The sequence below is a fragment of the Amblyraja radiata genome, chromosome 22, assembly GCF_010909765.2.
Source record: "Amblyraja radiata isolate CabotCenter1 chromosome 22, sAmbRad1.1.pri, whole genome shotgun sequence".
Lineage (NCBI taxonomy): Eukaryota > Metazoa > Chordata > Chondrichthyes > Rajiformes > Rajidae > Amblyraja > Amblyraja radiata.
Window position 1 is genome coordinate 1,477,657 of NC_045977.1, and position 25,440 is coordinate 1,503,096.

The 25,440-nt window shown below is 44.7% G+C and overlaps 1 protein-coding gene across 1 annotated transcript; it reads right to left on the bottom strand.

The window, feature by feature from the left end:
* Positions 1 to 1,487: 1,487 nt before the first annotated feature.
* Positions 1,488 to 23,464, bottom strand: LOC116985501 (xylosyltransferase 1-like). The gene is made up of 3 exons (XM_033040265.1): positions 23,272 to 23,464; positions 10,506 to 10,839; positions 1,488 to 1,810 (listed from the first exon to the last, which is right to left on the bottom strand). The coding sequence occupies exons 1-3, from the start codon at positions 23,455 to 23,457 to the stop codon at positions 1,488 to 1,490; spliced, it is 843 nt and encodes a 280-aa protein (XP_032896156.1). The 5' UTR covers positions 23,458 to 23,464.
* Positions 23,465 to 25,440: the final 1,976 nt, after the last annotated feature.

The following is a 25,440-nucleotide window of genomic DNA, read 5'->3' on the forward strand; positions in this document are numbered from 1 at the left end:
GCTTTCTTTATCTTACATGGATTTTGAGTGGAGGACACTGAGAAAATAAAGTAAGAAATAGAGTTGCTTATGGAAATAACTCGCTCTCTGCTGACCTAACTGCGTAACGTTAATTGTTTCACTCATGTCAAATAATAGGTCAAGTTAAAATGGGGATGTGGTTCATTTGATACGTTTGCAGTTAGCTTATTTGTTCCATTAAAATGAAGTTTAAAAACCAGACATGGTGCTAGATTGCCTATTGCTAGAAAGGTCACCTTGACACTAATGCAGTTTGCCAGGTTCAAATTAATGTACCTTATACCGAATGTTCGAAAGACCAGGAATCCTGAATAATTAGCAATTCCAGCCCATAGTTCCAATCAAAGAGCCTCAATTTTGCAAACTATGCTTGAAGGAGATAAAAAGTATCTCAGATGTTAATAAAAATATATCAGTTCAGCTATCTATTGAAGAGCTGGTTAGGTTAATTCAGGTTAATTCTAGGTTAATTCTGCCTCAGCAGCTACTGCTAAGCTTGCAATATAGTTGTGGCTGTGTTATTCCAAAAGGAAACAGAGTCCACAGCCTCTGTAGTGCTAACTGGAAGATACACTTCTGTACCTTCACCTTAAACTTCCGAATTAAAAATCGCATTTCTGGTGCTATGCTCAATTCTGGTGCTTCTTCATTGAAAGTGCAGTGCCAATCACTTTTTTTTCTTGGCAAAACATGTTAAAAAATCGTAGGTCATAAAAAACCTATAAGTGTAGAAGGAATGTATGATAAAATAATTTTAAAAAGTATAGGCATATTGCTACCTTGAAATATTGTGATGGTCCCTAAAACTCTCAGCATGAGTGAATCGAATTAGTTATTGTGGGGATGCTAACACATGACCATGTTCTGAATCCATTTCCCAGTCCTGGCTGCAGTATAATGCTCAGATCATCTGTTACACACTTGGATTATTCAGTGCTGAAAAGCCTGTTTCAGCAGAGTGTCATAATCCTGTTAGGAGGACAGGCTTTCACTCTTACAGTAGGTGCAACAATTACACTCGATTCAAAGTGTCCTGTTGACTGAAGCTTTAAGACCTCTGCGGCTTTTAGATCAGGTACAGTTAAAGAAGATAGGAAGTCAGGGCATATGCCTTTATCAATAAAGGCAGATTATTAGTAGGATATAGATATCAAGCTGCAAAAGCAGCATCTACTCGTTAGTCACTGACTAAAATGTTTAAATAAATAGAGTGCGAAAATTTCCTTCTATCTTTTTCGTACATGATAATACGATCGTTTCTTTCATCATGCCAGCCCAGCTAACACATACTTCATTTGTGAACATCGCTGTCTTCAGTTTTAAATGCACTGCTCTAGCTTTGCCACAATTTTGTGAAGACATCGTGGAACTGTTGCTAAGAACTAAAGGAGAGACCCAACTGCAGAAATTGATCCCACTATCAGGAAAATTTGCATTTTCACAATGACTTGGGGGTGCACTAGGTGCTACCTCAAGCGGCCATTGGCTTTGACGGGACCCAGTTCTGACTTGGGGTCCGGACTCTGTGAGCTCCAGGTTGTTTGACTGCAGGTCTGCATCACTGGGCAAGAGGTGGGACCAATGGTACAAATGTCCACAGCTGACCACAAACTGTTCACCATGGGATCCACCCAGTTCTCCAACTGTGAGCCGCTGAGAGCTGCATTGCGCTTTGCCTGTTCCGCTTGGCCCGGAGCAACGTGGATATTCAGAGCGTTATTCAAGCCCTGAAAGCTTTGTTCCATGTAGGCATTCTTAGGTGGCCCATTGTGCAACTTAAGTGCTTCTTCTGCAAAATAAGAACAAAATGACTCATTGAAACTTCTCCAATACTGCAAAGACTTCTGCAACACTGATTAAACCATCAGCTTCATCATTATTATTAGCACATAGTCAACGTCTTCAATACTTGTGTAAAATGTACAATAATCAGCTGCCTTTTGAGGAAATGTTTTACACATGCGCATAGAAACATAGAAACATAGAAAATAGGTGCAGGAGGAGGCCATTCGGCCCTTCGAGCCAGTACCGCGATTCATTGTGATCATGGCTGATCGTCCCCAATCAATAACCCGTGCCTGCCTTCTCCCCATATCCCTTGACTCCACTAGTCCCTAGAACTCTATCTAACTCACTCTTAAATCCATCCAGTGACTTGGCCTCCACTGCCCTCTGTGGCAGGGAATTCCACAAATTCACAACTCTCTGGGTGAAAAAGTTTTTTCTCACATCAGTCTAAAATGGCCTCCCCTTTATTCTAAGACTGTGGCCCTTGGTTTTGGACTCGCCCAACATTGGGAACATTTTTCCTGCATCTAGCCCGTACAGTCCCTTCATAATTTTATATGTTTCTATAAGTTCCCCCCGACACCCCGCGACATGTATGGTCGTGAGTAGTCGCCCAAAGAGTCGTACCTTTTTCTGATTACATCTGGATTTTCAATATGTTAAGTATTTCCAGCAACCTGCTGCGACTATGATGAGTGCCGGCAAGTCGCCAAAAAAATTGGGTAACTTTGTGCATATAAGTAAACTTGAGTTCATGTGATTACACATTGGAAGTTTGTTTGTAATCAGCAAGATACAGATAAGTTAGGAGGGAGTGCAAACATGTGGTAGATGAGGTAATAATGATGGGAAACATGAGGTTGTTCAGCTTGGTAGACAAATAAAAAGTGAGCTGCAATGGATTACTCCAGCATTTTGTGTCTATCATCGGTGTAAAGACATGCTGCCTGTCCCACTGACTTACTCCAGCATTTTATGTCTATCTTCGGTGTAAACCAGTATCTGTTGTTACTTCCTACACAATAAAAAGTTAGCTTATTGTTCAAAAGAAGCAACTGCAGAATACTTCTATAGGGAGCGATCAGAGTAAGTCACAGCAAGTTACTGTCCTGGGCGCCTCCATTGGCAGTGTGAGGCTGGAGGACTCGTATTCTGCTTGGGTAGCTTACAACTCTATGGTATGTGCCTTGAATTCTCTAATTTTAGGTAACTAACCTAACCCCCCTCCCCTCCATCACTTGCTTCCTTCCGCCCCATTTTAACTTGCTCCATTTCTCCCCTCCTCCCCCTCCCCGTCCACCTATATTCCTCTGGCTTGACAATTTGTACTTCCTCCATCCTTATCTTCCATCTTTTGTCTTTTATCTCTGGCCTTTGTCCAACCATCTGCCTCTCAACCCCTGCTCCTCCTGATCTGTACCCACCTATCACTTACCAACCAGGCTTTGTCCTGCCCCTCCTCTCTTCCAGCTTTCTCCTCCACCACAATCAGTCTGAAGAAGTTTCCAGACCCAAAACATCACCTATCAGTTTTCTTCAGAGATCCTGCCTGGCCCACTGAATTACTCCAGCAGTTTGTGCTTTATTTCAGAATAATGTTAAAAAAACAAATAACATGTCTACTGTCCTAGATGGAAGCCCACTGCCACTATCTATGTGACGAGGAAGGAAATTCTTTCAATGCCTTGGGTCATGCTCATCTCTTTGACGATACAATACGATAGAACTTTATTCATCCCTGGAGGGATATTGGTCAGTCAACACGGTACACGAGAACTTGAAATTAAAATTAAATTAAAAGTGAAAACAAAAGAAAAAGACAAGCGACTGTTGGCTGGCTGCCGTGTGCCTTCACCGGAACGAACGAACAAACACATGAACGCAGTCTTATCTCCAGCGCAGAGGATTCTAAAATTAGAGTGCCCCCCCACACACACTGCATCCCCCTTTGTTCTCTCACCGTCCCTCATGGCAGTGCCCCCCACGCCAGGTCCCCATTATCTTCCTCTCCCCTTATTACATTACTTATGTAGACTGTCTGGTCACTTGCGTTGGTGTTATTCCAGGGATCTGTGCACAGATTTCCAACACTACCACTGTGACAATGCTGAAAATACTGAAAGGTTGACCCTGTCACCTGAGTATGAGGATATTCATCACTAAAAACACTTGATTACAGTCACACAGCATGGAAACAGGCCCTCCATTCCCAACTTGCCCACACCAACCAAGGTGCCCCATCTACACTAGTTCCACCTGCCTGTGTTTGGCCCAAATCTTTCTAAACTTTTCCTTTCCATGTACCTGTCCAAATTATTCAATTTTTTGTACTATGTATCTGTGCTATTTTACATAGGCTAATTTAAATTGTTGAAATTTTATAATATTCTTATTATTAAAAAAGCTGAATGGAAATGCATTTTTGATAGTCCAAGGAGAAACCTTAATGGGCCTGTCCCACTTAGGCAATTTTTTTGGCGACTGCCGGCGACTGTCATAGTCGTAGCAGGTCACCGGAAAAAACAGCGACTGGACCCCCCTATGACAATGTCTATGACAATGTCTACAACAACCTATCTCCTAGTCGACGTCAAGCTACGGCAAGCTACCGATCACCGGCGACCATTAGGACGTCCACCTACGACCACACCTACGACAACACACGTCCACCCGCGACAAGCTACGACAAGTTAAGACAATTCAGTCGCCGGTGCCTGTCGCCAGTTGACATAGGTTGACGTAGGTAGTCGCCAATGGAATTCACCGGTCAGCACCGGCGACAACCAGGCAACAACCTACGTCAGCACCTATGTCAGGCTACGATCGTTGGCGTCAATGGGCGACTGAGGAGACCATACAGGCGACACTCCGGTGACCATGTGGAGACAGCCTAGTCGCCTGTAGTTGCCTAAAAAATCGTCGAAGTGGGACAGGGGCATGAGGGAGGAATTTAATTGACTTTTAGGGAGCTAATTAATTCCCTCCAAATTCTGAATCTCCAGTTACATTTGTTGGCATAATCTTTCTTCAGTGGATAAGAAATTGGAGCATGTAATGTAGTAATCAAGGGAGATCTTTTAATGAGGACTGATTCTTCCTGGTTTTCCAACTAAGCTGAAGGAAAGCCCTATGTTTCTTGAAGATACTTTAACAATACTTTCATGATCCCCAAGTGCTCTACTGCCTACAAAGTACGTTTAAAAGTAGACATTGTTGTAAGGTAGGCAACCTGACAGCTAGTTTGTGCACAAAGAGCTCCTGCAGAAGGCAGTGTAATAATTACAGGGTGTCCACTCAACGATGTTGAGTGAAGGATTAATATTGATCTTTCTTCCAGGTAACTCACCTGCTTTTGCTGTAAAATATGACTTAGTCACCTGAGGAAACAGATGCAGACTTTTGCATCGAATGGTAGGACTAACTTACAGAGGGATCAAGGGATGCAAGCCCATAGGTTGCTGAAAGAGGCAACACAAGTAAATAGGGTGGAAAAGAAGGCAGACAACTTGCTTGTTTTCATTGCACCTGGCACACTGTATGAAAATTGAAGTCATGTTGCAGCTGTATAAAAGTTTAGTAAGGCCACATCTGGAGGACAGTGTGTCATTCTGGTTGCCACAGATGTGGAGACTTTGGAGAGTGCAGAAGATGTTCAATTGTATGTTGCATGGATTAAAGTATATTAGCCACAAGGAGAGGCTGGATAAAAATGGATAGCTTTCCTTGGAATGGCTGAGGGGCAACTAAATATATAACATTGTGAGGCATAAATAAATAGTGTCTTGTTAACAGGGTGGAAATGTCAAATGCTAGACAGACAGGGTGGTGAATCTGTGGAATCCTTTGCCACAGAAGGCTGTGGAGGCCATCAGTGGATATTTTTAAGGCAGAAATAGATAGATTCTTGATTAGTACGGGTGGATCATACCAACATATTCATTGCCACAGAATGTTAGTTGATATATTTAAGGCAGAGGTAGATTGATTCTTGTTTAGTGCGGGTGTCACAAGTTATGGGGAGAAGGCAGGAGAATGGAGTTAGGAGGGAGAGATAGATCAGCCATGATTGAATGGCGGAGTAGACTTGATGGGCCAAATGGCCTAATTCTACTCCATCTGACCTTATGAGCATTGGTTCAAGGAGAAAGGAGGGAATTTTAAAGGAGATATGCAAGGGAAGAGGCAATTCTGTTTTACACAGATAGTGGTTGGTGCCTGACACCAGGGGAGATCATAGAAGCATAAAGGGTGATATGGACCAAGTGCAGGCAAATGGGATGCGTTTAGATTGTGTCATGTCGGCAGAGATATGTTAGGCTGAAGTGTGCATTCCTGTACTGTGTCCTGTGCTCAGTGACACTGTGCTATGTTCAGCTTAACATGTCATCTGAATGAGGGCTTCTTTGAGGTAATTGAGCATCGAATCTAGAGTGAAACTTAAACACACAATCTTCTGATTCAGATGTGTGATTACAACAAACTAAGGCAAAACTAAAACCATGCCTGATTATTGTTGCTTGAAATCAGTGCGTGGACTGATTAATCTCTAGTGGTTGCTGGCTGTAATCCACCTGCGTTAATTGTCAAAAATGACATGCATTAGATACTCATTATGCATGAAAACTGAAACCAGATAAATTGGTTCAGTAACACTCCTGGTTCACTCTGACAACTATCTAGTGCATAATGAATAAATGTGGAATCTTTTAACACTCACAGATGGCAGGAGAGTTTAAAAATAGCACTTGAGAAAAAACATTTGTGATGTTTTTGTTCAATGATTCAACTGTTCAGATTGAACAAACAAAAAATGATTAATTAAGGGAGCAGCTTTGAGCCAGACCCATTGTTCTCAGGGATTTTGCCTGCTTCTCGTAAGCTTCTAGTATTTTAACACAAGCATCGAGATCAATAGGGTCTGGAGGATAAGTAGGTGGATGAGCATTCAGAGTCCGGGGCCAGTTATCAGACATAAATTTGACATTAAATAGTTAGTATCAACGCTGGAAATCATAAACTACCAGACTGTTGTTTAAAGGCGAACTTCACAGAAAGAAAATGGCCAGTTTGTGTGCCTTCACCCCCACCAGCATGGTTGCCAGTTAATTGCAGAGGCAAAATAGAATGGACAAAAAATACTACCGTTGCCAAGGACATCCACAACCCAGTGAATGAATCAAAAATGTTTAATAACATCAACGGAACAACGGAATCACTTGCAATTGGGCTCCAAGTATCCTGACATCTTCCATGATGCAACAATAAGACCAGAGGAGAAAGGAGGAATGCAAAGAACTGCAGCATCTGTTAATTTTACAGTATTGATAATAGCAAACGAGCTTTGGAGTTAGTTGGTCCATGCCTTTCCTCAAGAAGTGATGCAGCATTAGAGATGTTGCCTTACAATGCCAGAGACCCGGGTTCAATCCTGACTATGGGGGCTGTCTGTGTGAAGTTTATATGTTCTCCCCGTGACCACGTGGGTTTTCTCCGGGTGCTCCGGTTTCCTCCGACTCTCCAAAGACATACAGGTTTGTAGGTTAATTGGCTTGGTAAACACAATTTGTAAAAATTGGTCTGAGTGTATATAATAGAAATCTGAAACTTTCAGCCACAAAAATTGCTCTTTTATATTGTCTGAGACTGATGAATTTTTCAATAAACAGAAGTATTAAAAGCAATTTGGTTAGATTTGGTGAGACCAGGATTTGGAAATTGAGAACCACTTTTCAGTGGCAGAGTTCACCAAATTAGTGTAATCACACACCCAATGCATATTAATACAGTATTACTGCAAATGTTACACCACATCTGATACTACTAATAGGAGCTCAGGTATGCCCTGAAATTCTGCTCTGGGAATATTTCACTACTAATATACGACTACTCGATAATTCAGTTTACAGAGGCTGCTTTGTTCAGGTAAATTATGGGCATTTTCTCATATCTACTTTCGATTGTTTAGCTTAGAGACACAGCGTAGAAACAGGCTCTTCCGCCCACCGAGTCTTCGCCGACCAGCGATCCCCACACATTAACACTATCCTACACACACTGGGGGAAATTTATACATTTACACCAAGCCAATTAACCTACAAACCTGTATGTGTTTGCCATGTCTAGATCAGGAAAATGTTATTGTTAATTGGATGTTTCCGACTATATTTAGTTGTATTAGATGCAGTGACAGTGGAAACAGTTGTGGTCTCCGCTGCGATCCGGTTTGGCATTTCATTTTGTGCATTATTGTTCTTAAAATGTGAACGTGCAATGCAAGAAGATGTAAAGATAGGATGCGACCCAGTGTAATGGCAATGATCCCCAATGTGAGGTTATCCACTTTGGTGGCAAAAACAAGAAGGCAGATTACCTGAATTGTGTCAGATTAGGAAAAGGGAAGGTGCAATGAGACCTGGCTGTGCTTGTACATCTGTCACTGAAAGTAAGCATGCAGATACAGTAGGCAGTGAAGAAAGCTAATGGCACGTTGACCTTCATTGCGAGAGGATTTGAGTTTAGGATCAAGGCGGTCCTACTGCAGTTGTACAGGGCCCTGGTGAGACCACACCTGGAGTATTGTGTGCAGTTTTGGTCTCCTAGTTTGAGGAAGGACATTATTGCTATTGAGGGAGTGCAGCATAGGTTCACCTGGTTAATTCACAGGATGGCAGGGATGATGTATGATGAAAGTATGGATCGACTGGGCTTGTATTCACTGCAGTTTAGAAGGATGAGGGGATCTTATAGAAACATATAAAATTCTTAAATGATTGGACAGGTTAGATGTAGGAAAACATTTCCCGATGTTGGTGAAATCCAGAACTCAGGGTCACAGTTTAAGAATAAGGGGTAGGCCATTTAGGACTGAGATGAGGAAAAACATTTTCACCCAGAGAGTTGTGAATCTGTGGAATTCTCTGCCACAGCAGGCAGTGGAGGCCAATTCACTGGATGTTTTCAAGAGAGAGTTAGATTTGGCTCTAAGGACTAAAGGAATCAAGAGATATGGGGAAAAAGCAGGAACACGGTACTGATTTTAGATGATCAGCCATGATCATATTGAATGGCGGTGCTGGCTGGAAGGGCCGAATGGCCTACTCCTGCAGCTATTTTCTGTGTTTCAATGTTTCTATGATCGAGACAGGAATCACAAAAATAAACATTTAGGCCTGGGGAGAAGGCAGGCACGGGTTATTGATTGGGGACGATCAGCCATGATCACAATGAATGGTGGTGCTGGCTCGAAGGGCCAAATGGCCTCCTCCAGCACCTATTTTCTATGTTTCTATGACTCTTTTGATGAATACATGATTCATTCAGTGACAAGGGCGGCAAAGTGGTGCAGCTGGTATAGCTTCTGCCACTCAGCACCAGAGACCCTGTTTCTCTCCTTGCCTTGGGTGCTGTCTATGTGGAGTTTGCACATTCTTCCTGGAAACCACATAGATTTACTCCCAGAGTTCTCATTTCCTCCCATGTCCCAAAGAGATTTGTGGGTTAACTGCCCTGTGTAAATTGCCCCGTGTTGGGGTGTAGATGCAAAAGTGGAATAACATGAGACTAGTGCGAATGGGTGATCGATAGTCATTGTGGACTAGATGGGCTGAATGGCTTGTTTCCATTCCGTGTCATTCAATCAATTGAAACCAAAGGAAACAAATGCTTTGTTTGAATCGATTAATCAGCCATCTCATTGAACAGTTTGCAAGTTGGTCTACTCTTATCTAAGTTATGCTGATGTCATGTCTGATCGTTATCATCCCATTTTTGACTGCGAACACTAACTTTAACTAGTATTGAAATCTAGATAAAGATCAAGGCTGTAACGGAAATTTTAATTTCTAATACGCTGTTGGTGATTGGTTACTTCCAGATAATGATACGGTAATATAAATTTTAGGGAGTGTTTTCATGTTTAAGCTAGGTTTGTATTGTTAAATTAGTAACTGCACTTCACATGCTTAGATGTGGTTAAACAAAGTGCTTGTTCAGGGTACATATAATGGGTTCTGTCCAGTCCTTGATGTCTGTGGTGGCTTATGATTGAAGTGAAGTGGTTCTTCTCATTTTAAACTCTACTCTGCCTATATATGTGTTTGTAACAGATTTGTTGTGTGGGTAAGGTTTCAGAACCAATTAGAGAAAGTGACAAATCTCGATCCCTTAAATTGATCCTGGAAATGAAGAGAGGTCAGAGGAGGGCACTTATGTCAACTGTGTGAAACATAAAATAACCCAGCAAAACAAGACAGACAATTACGAACAGAACAGACACTATCTGAACAACAGGAGGAAATAATGTATACCATAATATCCAACGGAACCTGGCACATGTATATGTTATACTGTACATTCAGGATCAAGTACAACTGTGATGAATTCCACAGTCAATTAGCCAAATAACTCCAAAAATCAGAGGCCAAAAGAAACATTGAAGAATTAGAGGAAGAAAATAACGTGCAGTTTCCCCATTTAGCTTTGTTTTGTGAAGGGGAAATCTACTTTCCCTGTTTATGTAATGTGGATGCAGTGAATAGAACAGATAGCTTATTTAAAGAAAGGAGCGAGCACCTGAGGATAGGAAGGATAGAGAGTTATGCAGTCACATGAGACGAAGCTTGTGTGGAACTTGTAAAGGTTTTCATGCGTTCACCTTTCCGCGATTCTCTGATTGAGTTACCAGACATAAGACTCACCTTTTCTGATCAGCTGCCTGTTTGAGAATGTCAGAGGTGCAACCAGAAACTTGGTTTCAGCCACGGGTGCCCAATGGTGCAGTATTTTAACTGTCCACAGGCCCGGTCGCAGAGGCAAGTTCAACGGAGGTTTGTAATGAGTGAACTCGGCTCCAGAATCAACCTGAATATCATAGGTTGCTGCAATAACGTTAATGGGGTCGATCCAGACTACAGTGACGGTGATGTTGGGACCTTTGCCCCATTTCTGCATGCCAATCGGCTCGTCCATGGGTCCAATCAGCCCTCCGTAGTTCCGGAAAATTCTTTCCTTAGCATCCCAGTCTGTGCCAACCTGAAAGCAAAAAAATTCCAAGTTAAAGAATTGCCTGGAAATCTTATAGTATCAACACCTACAAAGGAAGATCATAGATCACAGGTGTATCCTGTTACTCAGTGAAACAGGACAGCAAGTTGGTGTCTGGTGGGATAGAGTTCAGAGGTCATTGCCTGGTAAGCCCATTTCACACAGCTGTTGGTGCTGTCTGCATGGAGTTTGCATGTTCTCCCTGAGACCATCATATATATCTTGTTCAAGTAGGATAGCAAATGTTACGTAAGCGAGGTGTAACATGCACCAAATTCAGCCTGTGCTGAATTCATGTCGATGTCTCAACCAGTTGGGAATGCTCATCTATCTTCAGGTAGTCATTAAAACGTTTTTCTTAAAACCTGCACGGACCAACTGGCCGGAGTTTTTGTGGAACTCTCACTACTAAGCATCGAGGTTCCCACCTGCTTTAAATGGACTTCCATAGTAAGGGGGGCTTAGTATGCGATAGGTGAACAACCTCATCAACTGTCGACTGGTGGCACCCATTTATGTTGCAATGAAGTGCTTTGTGAGGTTGGTTACGATGCATATCAACTCCTGCCATAGTACAGATCTGCACCCACCTCAAATCTCCAACTGCTACAACAGATCAACAGCGGATGCCATTTCTCTATACTCCACTCTGCACTGTGCAAATTGGACAAGAACATGTATGTCTAGTATCGCTCAGTGACTTGGGCATCAACACTATCACCCCATCTATACCCATCATCAAATTCAGGGAATTGGGTCTCTATTCATGCCAATACAATTGGATTCTCAAATTCCTCACCAGCAAGACAACAATCACAATGAATTGGAAGCAACACTTCTTCCTCGATGACCAGGTGAAGACTGGGTGCTCAGTCCCTTCTCTACTCACACTATACCCATTACTGGTCTAAATATTAGCACGACTAAACATAGAAAATAGGTGCAGGAGTAGGCCATTCGGCCCTTCGAGCCTGCACTGCCATTCAATATGATTATGGCTGATCATCCAACTCAGTATCCCGTACCTGCCTTCTCTCCATACCCCCTGATCCCTTTAGCCACAAGGGCCACATCTAACTCCCTCTTAAATATAGCCACTGAACTGGCCTCAACTACCTTCTGTGGCAGAAGTTATTTCAGGAAGAGAAAGCCAAAGATCCATCAACATGTCTTTATCAACAGGACAATGGTAGAGAGAATCAACAGTCTACCTCACAACAGAAGGGGGAGGAGTTGTACAGTTTGATAGCCACAGGGAAGAAGGATCTAATGTGGTGTTTATTGCTGCACAGGAGCATCTGTTGCTGAAGGTGCTCCTCAGGTTAACCAGTTTGTCATGGAGGGGATGAGCTGTATTGTCCAAGATGCTCCACAATTTGAAGAGTATCCTCCCCTCCCAAGAATCCAACTCCGCCCCCAGGACGGAGTCAACCTTCCTGATGAGTTTGTTAATCCTATTGTCATCCATGTCCTTCGCTCTGCTGCCCCACCACACACGACAGCGACAATGGCACTGGTTACCACTGATAGGTAGAACATCAGCAGCATCTCACTGTAGACGATGAAGGAACTGGGCCTTCAGAAAAAGTACAGGTGGTGCTGTCCCTTCTTCTACATGGCCTCAGCGTTCCTGGACCAGTCCAGTTTACTGTCCAAGTATACTCCCAGGTACTTGTACTCCCTGGTAAACTGCACATCCACACCATTGATGGATAGCATTGTAGGAATGGTACACCATGAAAGGAAGGCTCCTGGCCCAACCCTTTCCACAAATGCTGCCTGACCCTCTGAGTTTCTCCAGCAGTTTATCTTTAATCGCAGGCTGCTGGAGTCTGGAGATCAGCCCTAACCTTAATGGGGGTCTTCTCTCACAGACTGTAGCTGATTGCATGGTCAGGTCAAGCACTTAGATCAGCTCACCTCTTGAGCTCACAAAGAAAGTCCAGTAAAACAAAATATCTTCTGAACAACTAGATTGCAAGGAAATCTGTTTCCTGTGTAGCTTTGTGAGCACAGACTGTGATTAGGAGACTCAATGAGAGAAGCCAGTCTGGCTGGTACTTGCAATGAACTTCATTTTCAGTTCTCTAATGGATTGTGTGCTCTATAATCACAAGTCCTTTGTAACAATAAGCAAGGCTGGTTTACACCCAAGTACCTTTTATAATGATTGTCAAGACTGAAGCTGCACTGGGTCACCTTCATTCACCTGCTGTCATTGAAGCTGCTGTTTCAATGGAGAATCTCTGACAGAAGACATAAAGGAATCGCTTTTCTAAAGAAGGGTTTTGCTTGTCCTGAATAAACTGACTTTCTATTCCTTGGAGACAAGCCAGAGAGACAACTTTATGTGTAGGAAGGAATTGCAGATGCTGCTTGAAATCGAAGAATGACACAAAATTGTGGAGTAACTCAGCGGGACAGGCAGCATCTCTGGAGAGGAATGGGTGACATTTCAGGTCGAGACCCTTCTTCAGCCTGATGTCAGGGAAGTGGGCGGTACATAGATAAGGACATGTAAGGTGTGAAACAGGACAAAGGGGATGGAGAACAAGAAACATGTAGTTTAGATCAGTGTTAGATGGGAGAAGGTAACAACAAAGCAAACAGAGATAAAATGTAGTTGTAGACAGTGAGACTGGTCGGTGAACTGGGATGGAGAGTAAAGGTTACTTGAAGTTAAAGAAGTCGCTGTGTTGTAAGCTGCTCAAGCTAAATAATGTATGAGGTGCTGTTCCTCCAATTTGCACTGGGCCTCATTCTGACAGTGGAGGAGGCCCAGGACAGAAAGGTCAGCGTGGGAATGAGAGGGGGAGTTAAAGTGTTGAGCAACCAGGAGATTAGGTAGGTTTAGGTGGACTGAGCAGAGGTGTTCAATGAAATGATCGCCAAGCCTGCGTTTGGTCTCGCCGATGTACAGGAATCCACACCAGGAACAGCACATACAGTAGATTAAATTGGAGGAGGTGCAAGTGAACCTCTGCCTCACCTGAAGAGGCTGTCAAGGGGGGAGGTATAGTGACAGGTGTTGCATCTTCTACAGTCGCCGGGGAAGGTATCTGGGGAGGGGATGGTTTGAGTGGGAAGGGACAAGTTGACCAGGGAGTTTCTGAGGGACCAGTCTCTGCGGAAGGAGGAAAGGGGTGGAGATGGGAAGATGTGACCAGGAGTGGTATCCCGTTGGAGGTGATGAAAATGTTGGAGGATTATGTGCTGTATGCGACGGCTGATGGGGTGGATGTTGAGGACTAGAGCGACTCTGCCCCTGTTACGAATGGGGGAGGGGGAGCAAGAGAAGAGCTGCGGGATATCGAGGAGACCCTAGTGAGAGCCTCATCTATAATGGGAGAGGGGAACCCCAATTCCTTAAAGAATGAGGACATCTTTATAATATCTTGTATTGTACTTTTGTTACAAACAGGAGTCTCTTTGGCCATTGCTGCACCCCTCTGAGGGTGTTCTTCTGATTTCTGTTCTGAACCCATTCTTATCAGAGCACTTGCTGATGTTGGCCCTTGCCTGCTCTTACTGCGATGCCCTCCTTGTCAGCTCCATCTTTGCACCAGGGATACTTTCCATTAGTTCATTCTACAGGTTGCCCAATGTTAGTTTTAGAATGAGACACAATAAACTGCAGTTGCGGGAATCTTTTGCAAATCACACAGTTCTGATGGAACTCTGTAGGCCAGGCAGCATCTGTGGAGGGAATGGACAGACAATGCCTTGGCTCAGCCCATCTCCCCAGCTGGATAAGATACTGCTAGAATTTTTGAGCACCATCTTCACTGTCGACGATACTACCCATCTGTTATCTGCCTTGATCATGCCATAGATTCTCATCCAAATGGTTGATTTAAACCACAAACAGCAATGGGCCCAGCATTGATCCCTGAGGCACCGCACTAATCACATGTCTCCATTCTGAGAAACAACCTTCCACCAATACATCTCTGCTTCATTCTATAAAGCCAATTCTGTCAGCTGGCTCTCCCTGGGTCCCATGCGATCTGACCCTCCAGAGCAGCCGACCATCTAGAATCTTACAGCTGAAATCCTTGTAAACAAAATGCAAAGCCCTCGTCATGCTTCTTGGTTACGTCTTCAAAAAGCTAATTCCAATTCCCATGTATATTGTCGTCGATGAATAATATTCCTTGGAATTAAACCCTGAGACATCTTAGACGAGCACAAGAAAGTGTTCTCTACACAAAATAGACCATATACCTGGAGGTGTGACTGTTTAGCCAGCTGCACATCTCTTGCATCTATTCATATAATTTTTGAGTGAAATGAAGAAGTCGTAATCTAAAATTCCAATTAGGTTAATGGAGTTTTGGCTTCGGTCTCGAGAGGATTGCAATTGTAATCCTTGTTTGTAGTGGTTGTTTGCAGTGGTTGAAGCTTTGTAGTGACACCAGCTAGAGTGCAGGCGCCTGACCCGCAGCAAAAATGGACTGGATCTGTCAGTGATGTCGCTCAGTCTCAGATAGTTCAACTTTGAGATATTGTGTGAACATGGCTTACCCTCTCCGGAGTTCAAAAGGTTGTGGGTGCACCCGGCACTGTATTTAAAATGATTAAGTTATTTTTCTGGATTAATACTTTGGCAGAAGAATGTAGATCTTGGAAACTGAGCCCTAATCTTAGACCTCTGATACTTGGGATGCTAATGAAGAAGCTGTTTTGCACATGCAGGTTATGGAATTATGGAGCATTCCTTCCTGAAGTGCTGTGGGTACTGGGACAAGGCACATCTTCAATGCTGAGATGAATGGATTTGGCAAAGTTATACATGTCTGTAAACCAAAGACAGGAGGATTTTATGTACATTGTACACCGAACAATAGAAGACTGGAACAGGCCCTTCAGCCCATCATACCTGTGCCGACCATGATGCCAATCTACACTAATCCCATCTGCCTGCACAAGGTGCTATATCCCTCTACACCCAGCTTGTTCATGTATCTGTCCAAATGCCTCTAGTTGCCTCACACATTTCCTTCTCACCCCTTTCACCTTAAACCTATGGCCCCTAGTATTTGACATTTCCACTCTGGGGAAAAGATTCTCACTAGCTATTCTGAAGAAGGGTCTCAACTCGAAATGTCACCTACTCCTTTTCTCCATAGATGCTGCCTCACCCGCTGAGTTTCTCCAGCATTTTTTGTCTACTCACTAGCTACCATATCTGTCTCTCATAATGTTATAAACTAGAGCCGTGACACAGCTGAATTGTAGAAATGACCATTCTGATCCGACATTTCTAAAAATTGGCATTGATAACAATAACGATCTGCCAGAGTGCAACATTAAAAGAAATGTTCTGGGATAGTGCTGCTGGAAACAGGGACGGAAAACCCGGGGGGGCCAGAGGGGACACGCTTTTGAAATCCGGATTTTAAAACCCGGTGAAATCTCCACTTTCTGCGAGACAGTAGGGGTGGGACTGAAGATCGAGGGCGCCGATTGGACGAGAGAGACATCAGTCAGCAGGCAATGGGGGCGGGACATGATGATTCAGCGCAATGATTGGAGGAGGGAGGAGTGGGGGGGGGGGGGGGGGGGGGTGGGCCTGAGGATAGAGTGCGGTGATTGGAGGAGGGAGACGTGGCACAGACGTGGCTTCATCCGCAGGCAGGATCGATCCCGGCCGGGTCTCCGGCGCTGTCCTTTCCCTTCCCGCAAACCCCCCCCCCCCCCCCCCCCGCTGGTGGCCAGAGAGGTCGGCAGCAAAGATGCTCAGCTATAGGATCTTTGGTCGGTAGTCAGACCGGTGCAGTGCCCCCCAGGCCCACAGCCAGCGCAGAGAAGCAGCGCTAAACCAGGTCAACTCTGCCTGTCCCACCAGGTGAGCCTATAGCCCTTCCTGGACTCGCGGGAAATATGGCCAGCGCGGAGAAGCAGTGCTGGTGTCCCGTCAGTCCAGACAGGGCTGTAGTTAACCCGTTGAGACAGGCAGAGTTGAGCTGCATTTAGCGCTCGATTGAGCCTCCAAAGCCGTGTGTGTGTGTGTGTGTGTGTGTGTGTGTGTGTGTGTGTGTGTGTGCGCGTGGGTGTGTGTGTGTGTGTGTGGGTGTGTGTGTGCGCATGCGTGCGTGGCCACCAAAATATTGTGTCCCCCGTCCCCTCCATGTTTTGATAGCAAGTTATTGGCTGGAAAGCTGACTTATTATGGTCTTGTTTTGCATGGTGAATGAGGAAATGAGAAGCATAGGGCGACACGGTTGTGCAGCGGTAGAGTTGCTGCCTCAAAACGCCAGAGACCCGGGTTCGATCCCGAATACGGATGCTGGCTGTACAGAGTTTGTACGGTCTCCTTGTGACCGTGTGGGTTTTCACCAAGATATTCAGTTTCCTCCCCACACTCCAAAGACATTTGTAGGTTAATTGGCTTGGTATAAATGTAAATTGTCCCTAGTGTGTGAAGGATAGTGTTAATGTGCAGGGATCACTCGGTGCAGACTCGGTGGGCCGAAGGGCCTGTTTCCACACCGTATCTCTAAACTAAGCAGAGCTCAATCCTTTGCAAACCACAAAGGGAAGAGGTTAATAGTTAAAGTGTAATAGTAATCTAGAGGGAGCTACATTATGCTTACTTTCAACCAAAGGCGATCAGACATGCTTTATTTGGCTCAATTCTGTGCCTGGTGTTAGCCCGATTGAGTACTTCTTGCACACGCAAAAGCACAAACATTAGCAGCAATTTTCAAGCATGCTGAGCTACAATATGAATGCTAATTTGCTTTCTCCCTTCAGCTGAACTCCTAGGTTACAGTTTTCACATTCAGTACGGCAAACACAAACCCATGCATTAATTGCTGCCGGCTCACACTCTCATTATTTGTTTCAAGTTGCCCTTATTATCAAGCAATGGTATCTGCCCGTAGGTACACAAAATTGCTGGGGAAACTCAGCGGGTGCAGCAGCATCTATGGAGCGAAGGAAATAGGCGACGTTTCGGGCCGAAACCCTTCTTCAGACTGATGGGGGGTGGGGGGGGGGGGGAAAAGAAAGAAGGAAAAGGGGAGGAGGAGGAGGAGCCCGAGGGCGGGCGGATGGGAGGAGACAGCTAGAGGGTTAAGGAAGGGGAGGAGACAGCAAGGGCTAGCCAAATTGGGAGAATTCAATGTTAATGCCATAAGGACGCAAGGTCCCCAGACGGCTGCCCTCCTTGGTTTGCAACACTGAGCTGCTTTGATATATTTGGGCACTTTCTCCGATAAATGGCCCAAGAAGCACTCTCTAGATGTGAACGGTTCTGCTGCTCTACATTTCTGTAAGTGCAGATTCTCAGATCACTGAATATAATTTCATTTTCAGAATAAGCTTCAATGCTGTGTGCAAGAAAATAAAACTTGTAAATTGTATGTTTTTCAGGAATTCAGTGAACATAAAGATAAATTCTGCAGAAGCTATTTCTTCATCAAGTTACATTCTTGCAATTCATTAGACAGTCAATAAGTAAGGCAATAACTAGAGGTGGATTTGGAGCAGGGAATGGCAGATGATGAAATGGCTATGAAAGAGAAGTGGTAAGGTTGGTTATGATGTGCAGTCAAGATGAGTACATGCATCGAATAGTGAAATGCTTGGATAGAGTGGATGTGGAGAGGACGTATCCACTAGTGGGAGAGTCTAGGACCAGAGGCCATAGCCTCAGAATTAAAGGATGTTCCTTTAGGAAGGATATGAGGAGGAATTTCTTCAGTCAGAGAGTGGTGAATCTGTGGAATTATTTGCCGAAAAAAGCTGTGGTGGCCAAGTCAATGGATGTTGTTAAGGCGGAGATAGATAGATTCTTGATTAGTATGGGTGTCAGGGGTTATGGGGAGAAGGCATGAGAATGGGGTTAGGAGGGAGAGATAGATCAGCCATAATTGAATCGTGGAGTAACCTTGATGGGCCGAATGACTTAATTCTGCTCCTATCTCTTATGACCTTATGACCTCAGTACAAGGTCAATGGAACCAGGATTTCAACACTTTAGCACCTTATATTGCTTAACCAATCTCGAGATAGTCTTTGGCAATTGGAAACTGTTTGAATGCAGGCTGCCATGTGGAAACTGTTTGAATGCAGGCTGCCATGGGATAAAGAGATATCGCAAATATAATGGAGAGGGAATATGGCTGCATGGGGGCAGACAGACTGGATAAATCAATGGCAGTCACATGCACAGGGGGTCAGAGAGCAACAGCTCAAGGAGGTACACAAAATTGCTGGAGGAACTCAGCGGGTGCAGCAGCATCTATGGAGCGAAGGAAATAGGCGACGTTTCGGGCCGAAACCCTTCTTCAGACTGATGGGGGGTGGGGAAAGAAAGAAGGAAAAAGGGGAGGAGGAGGGGCCCGAGGGCGGGCGGATGGGAGGGTGGGAGGAGACAGCTAGAGGGTGAAGGAAGGGGAGGGGACAGCACAGGCTAACCAAATTGGGGGAATTCAATGTTGATGCCATAAGGGCGCAAGGACCCCAGACGGAATATGAGGTGCTGTTCCTCCAATTTCCGCTGTTGCTCACTCTGGCAATGGAGGAGACCCAGGACAGAGAGGTCGGCTTGGGAATGGGAGGGGGAGTTGAAGTGCTGAGCCACCGGGAGGTCAGGTAGGTTAAGGCGGACTGAGCGGAGGTGTTCGGCGAAACGGTCGCCCAACCTACGCTTGGTCTCACCGATGTAAATTAGCTGACATCTAGAGCAGCGGATGCAGTAGATGAGGTTGGAGGAGATACAGGTGAACCTTTGTCGCACCTGGAACGACTGCTTGGGACCTTGAATGGAGTCGAGGGGGGAGGTGAAGGGACAGGTGTTGCATTTCTTGCGGTTGCAACGGAAAGTGCCCGGGGAGGGGGTGGTGCGGGAGGGAAGGGAAGAATTGACGAGGGAGTTGCGGAGGGAGCGGTCTTTGCGGAAGGCAGACATGGGGGGAGATGGGAAGATGTGGCGAGTGGTGGGGTCACGTTGGAGGTGGCGGAAATGGCGGAGGATTATGTGTTGTATTTGCCGGCTGGTGGGGTGAAAGGTGAGGACCAGAGGGACTCTGCCCTTGTTGCGTGTGCGGGGATGGGGAGAGAGAGCAGTGTTGCGGGGTATGGATGAGACCCTGGTGTGAGCCTCATCTATGGTGGCGGAGGGGAATCCCCGTTCCCTGAAGAACGAGGACATTTCCGATGCCCTGGTATGAAATGTCTCATCCTGGGAACAGATGCGGCGTAGGCGGAGGAATTGGGAGTAGGGGATGGAGTCTTTACAGGGGGCAGGGTGGGAAGACGTGTAGTCCAGATAGCCATGTGAGTCAGTGGGTTTATAATGTATGTCGGTCAGGAGTCTGTCCCCTGCGATGGAGATGGTGAGGTCAAGGAATGGTAGGAAAGTGTCGGAAATCGTCCAGGTGTATTGGAGTGCCGGATGGAAGTTGGTGGTGAAGTGGATGAAGTCAGTCAGTTGTGTGTGGGTGCAGGAGGTGGCACCAAAGCAGTCGTCAATGTAGCGGAGGTAGAGGTCGGGGATGGGGCCCTGGTACGCATAGAACAGCTCAAGGAGACTGCATTTATACCTTGGACTGAAAAGGAGATTTCTGTTCTATGATGAAAACAAAGCCACAGAGTCAAGCAACATCCCAGCGCCTTGTACAGCTGTAACATAACATTTCAACCTCGATACTCAATACACTGAATGATGACAGTTAATTTGCCAAAAACCTTCTTGTCCTTATTGGACGCCACTTTCAAGGAACTACGTCCCTGGATTCCTAGATCCCTCTGCACGATAATAAAGTCCTGCCATTTATGTGAAGGTCCTGCACTGGTTAGACTGCCCTAAATGCAACACCTGACATTCATCTGCATTAAACCCCATTAACCATTCCTCTCCTTCCCCTGCCCAAATGATCAAGATCCTGCTGGAACCTTTGATGACCATCTACAATACCACCCACTTTAGTGACATCTGCAAACGTACTAATCATACCTTCTATATTCCCATCCAAGTTGTTGATATAAACTTTTCGTATTTTTTGTTATTTTTAGTGTGTTTTAAAAAGTATGTGTTAATGTTCTCTGGTTTGTTTTATGTGGGGAGTGGGGGAGGGGGGTCGGGAGAAACTATTTTTTCAATCTCTTACCTTGCTGGAGATGCGATTGTTTTCCGGATCGTATCTCTGGTCGCTCTGCGGCCGAACATCATGGAGCTGGCGGCCTTGCTCATGACTGACTTTGAGCCCCACCACGGGGCCATGAAATTACCATCAAAGCCTGCGATCCCTTGCCTGGGATTGACACTCCAACCGCACTTCAACATCGAGGAGTTTGCAGTCTCGGGTAGAGATTGATATCGGGAAGCCACAAAGTCACAAGAGGTTAGACCATCTCCGACCGGGGGTCCGATTGCCCAGCGCGGGGGAGCTGAGATCCCCCCTGATGCGGGAGCTTGATCGCCCCGATGTGGAAGGCCCGACCACCGGCTACAGCAGTCAAGACCATCCCATCAACAGAAGTCTCGAGGCCCCCGACCGCGGGAGGACAAAGAAGGGAAGAGATTGAACTTTTCTTTCACCTTCCATCACAGTGAGGAATGTGGAGGAGTTACTGAGGTGGATGCTTATGATAAAATGTATTTTGTGTATCCTGTTGCTTTTTATTGGTATGACTGTATGGCAAATCAAATTCCTCGTATGTAGCAAAACATTCTTGGCTAATAAAGCATAATTATGATTATGAAGAAACAGCAATGGGCCCAGTAGCGAACCTTGAGGCACATCATAAGCCACAGGCCTCCAGACCGAAAAATAATCTTCCAACATCATCTTCTCCTTCCTTCCATGAAGGCAATTTTATATTCAGTCGGCTATCTCTCCTTGGATCCCATGCGATCTAATCTTCCAGAACGGCCTACCATGAGGAAACTTGTCAAATGCCTTGCTAAAATCCATATGTACAACATCTCTTTGGATTATCTCTTTGGATTATGCTTAATATTATCTGCCAGAGCTATCTCCTGTCCCTACTGCAAAATAATTTTATAATATCCAAATTGTCAACCGACATCTATTGAAGATCCTATTCGCATTCTCCAGAGATGCTGTCTGACCTACTGAATTACTCCAGCACTTTGTGTCCTTTTTCACTTTGCATAGGATGCCTGGCAGAAACATCAAACACACAAACTGTTGTTAGGAGGTAGATATTAACCAGGACTTGTGTTGGAAGAATTATTGCAACAATTTGCAACTCAATAGTGTAAGATATTACTGAATGCCTTAAAGGAAGAAAATCTACTACTATGCCACCAATTGCATCACATTTTAATTGTATGTAGACATAATTTACATGCAACCACAGTGCCTCTCCAACTTCAACAGATGCATCACAGAAAGCATTTCATCAGGATGCATCACAGCTTTGGGTTTAGAAACAGCTCCATCAAAAACCGCAAGAATTATCCGCAGCCTAGACCATCACACAAACCAACCTCCCTTCCATTGACTCCATTTATACCTCAACCTCCCTCTATGGCAAGAATGTATTTCCTCAGATTAGGAGACCAAAACTGTACACAATAATCCAGGCGTGGTCTCACCAAGACCCTGTACGACTGCAGTAGAACTTCCCTGCTCCTATACTCAAATCCTTTTGCTATGAATGCTAACATACCATTCACTTTCTTCACTGCCTGCTGCACCTGCATGCCTGCTTTCAATGACTGGTGTACCATGACACCCAGGTTTCGTTGCATCTCCCCTTTTCCTAATCGGCCACCATTCAGATAATAGTCTACTTTCCGGTTTTTGCCACCAAAGTGGATAACCTCACATTTATCCACATTATACTGCATCTGCCATGCATTTGCCCACTCACCCAACCTATCCAAGTCACCTTGCAGCCTCCTAGCATCCTCCTCACAGCTAACACTGCCCCCCAGCTTCGTGTCATCCGCAAACTTGGAGATGTTGCATTCAATTCCCTCGTCCAAATCATTAATATATATTGTAAATAGCTGGGGTCCCAGCACTGAGCCTTGCGGTACCCCACTAGTCACTGCCTGCCATTCTGAAAAGGATTGTTTACTCCTTCTCTTTGCTTGCTGTCTGCCAGCCAGTTCTCTATCCACATCGATACCGAACCCCCAATACCATGTGCTTTCACTGTACCCCAGTACACGTGACAATATGCTAGACTAAACTCTGTTATCTTTGTGGCACCACTTCCTCTGATGGCACCCTGCATTCAACTGGCTTCCTTCTTCTAAAGATAATACATAAAATCAGATGCCTGCGAGCATGGATTCACAACGTTTGTTCCTGGCCAGATTAACAGAAATGCACGCTGTTTGAAATCAAATGAGAATATTTAAACATTTGACGGTAATTTGACTCTCCATATTGAAGAGACAGTTCCCTCAGAGCAATGAAATAACAGTGTTTTTACCTCAGCAAACTGTAGTCGTGCAAAATCACTTGTGGGATTAGAAAATTTAAACATTTTCCTCGGCATCACCCAAGTCTCCAGCGTTTCCAGTTTACTGGTGGCCAGGTTTGTTGCATGGTGCCTCAATAAGTAGCCTTGGAACCGGTCAGCATAGAAGTAGAGATGAACAGAGACGGGGTGACCCATGCCATAATATCTAGAATGCAGAATGGGAAGAGAGAACAACATTAGTTCAAAAATAACACATCCAGCAGACATTTTCTAAGTGCAACCATAAAATAAAGAACAGCCAAATAACAGGACTGTTCAGGTAGAATATTTGGCCTGTGGCTAAAAGACCCCATTAGCACAGAGAAAGCCACTTAGAACTGAGCTCATTATAAGCAGCCCCAGAGGTGCAGGAATTAAAGCCTTTAATCCCTGTTGTTTGCTTTTAACTGGTTCCTGCTAGATTAACACCTGCTGGCATGATTTACAACGTGAGTGAGAGAACATCAAGGTCAAATGAAGAAAAGAAAGAAGTTTAATGGTACTGTTTTGCATTATTCCATGTGCATACATTGGGCTTTTTCCATAGAACTAGTATGCAGTATTGAAATAACGAATTTGCTCTGACATGAAACTGAAAGCTTGTTTTAAAGCCCAAAACACAGGGAATCAAAGCTGTATTGCCCATAAATTACAGCCATGTAGACTGTACCAATAGTCGTTACTGGGACACTTCATGATACCAATTTCCACAGACTGTTAACAGAAGTAAGCAGTATTACTGCCTGTAAGAATTTGAAACTGAGAGACATAACAGGCTGTTTTTTACCTACAAAGCATCATTGGTAATTGCAAAAAAAAAAACATGTGTTCAAATAATGTTTGGTAAATGCCTCCCATTCCCACACTGACCTTTCTGTCCTGGGCCTCCTCCATTGTCAGAGTGAAGCCAAGTGCAAATTGGAGGAACAGCATCTCATATTTCGCTTGGGTCAGCTTGCACCCCAGCGGTATGAATAGTGATTTCTCTAACCTCAATTAACCCTTGCATCCCTTTCTCTCTGTCCCTCCCCCACCCAAGTCATTGTACTAGTTTCAACGTTGTCTTGTTGAGTCTCATTGTCTGCAACACGTTTTCACCCAGCCCACAGCTAACATAGAAACATAGAAAATAGGTGCAGGAGTAAGACATTCGACTCTTCGAGCCTGCACCACCATTCAATATGATCATGGCTGATCATCCAACTCAGTATCCTGTACCTGCCTTCTCTCCATACCCCCTGATCCCTTTAGCCACAAGGGCCACATCTAACTCCCTCTTAAATATAGCCAATGAACTGGCCTCAACTACCTTCTGTGGCAGAGAATTCCAGAGATTCACCACTCTCTGTGTGAAAAATGTTTTTCTCATCTCGGTCCTAAAAGACTTCCCCCTTATCCTTAAACTGTGACCCCTTGTTCTGGACTTCCACAACATCGGGAACAATCTTCCTGCATCTAGCCTGTCCAACCCCTTAAGAATTTTGTAAGTTTCTATAAGAAACTATAAAATTTTAGCGAGTACAAGCCGAGTCTGTCCAGTCTTTCTTCATATGAAAGTCCTGCCATCCCAGGAATCAGTCTGGTGAACCTTCTCTGTACTCCCTCTATGGCAAGAATGTCTTTCCTCAGATTAGGAGACCAAAACAGTACGCAATACAACTGCATGCCCTGTACAACTGCAGTAGAACCTCCCTGCTCCTATACTCAAATCCTATTGCAATGAATATTAACATATCATTCGCTTTCTTCGCTGCCTGCTGCACCTGCATGCCTACTTTCAATGACTGGTGTACCACGACACCCAGGTCTCGTTGCATCTCCCCTTTTCATAATCGGCCACCATTCAGATAATAGTCTACTTTCCTGTTGCCACCAAAGTGGATAACCTCACATTTATCCACATTATACTGCATCTGCCATGCATTTGCCCACTAACCCAACCTATCGAAGTCACCTTGCAGCCTCCTAGCATCCTCCTCACAACTAACACTGCCCCCCAGTTTCGTGTCATCCGCAAACTTGGAGATGTTGCATTCGAAACAAATTTATTCATGGATAACCCCTTGAGATGGACAGTCATCTCGTTTTCGAGGGGGTCCAACATAGAACATACAGCACAAGACATAACTTACATAGAGG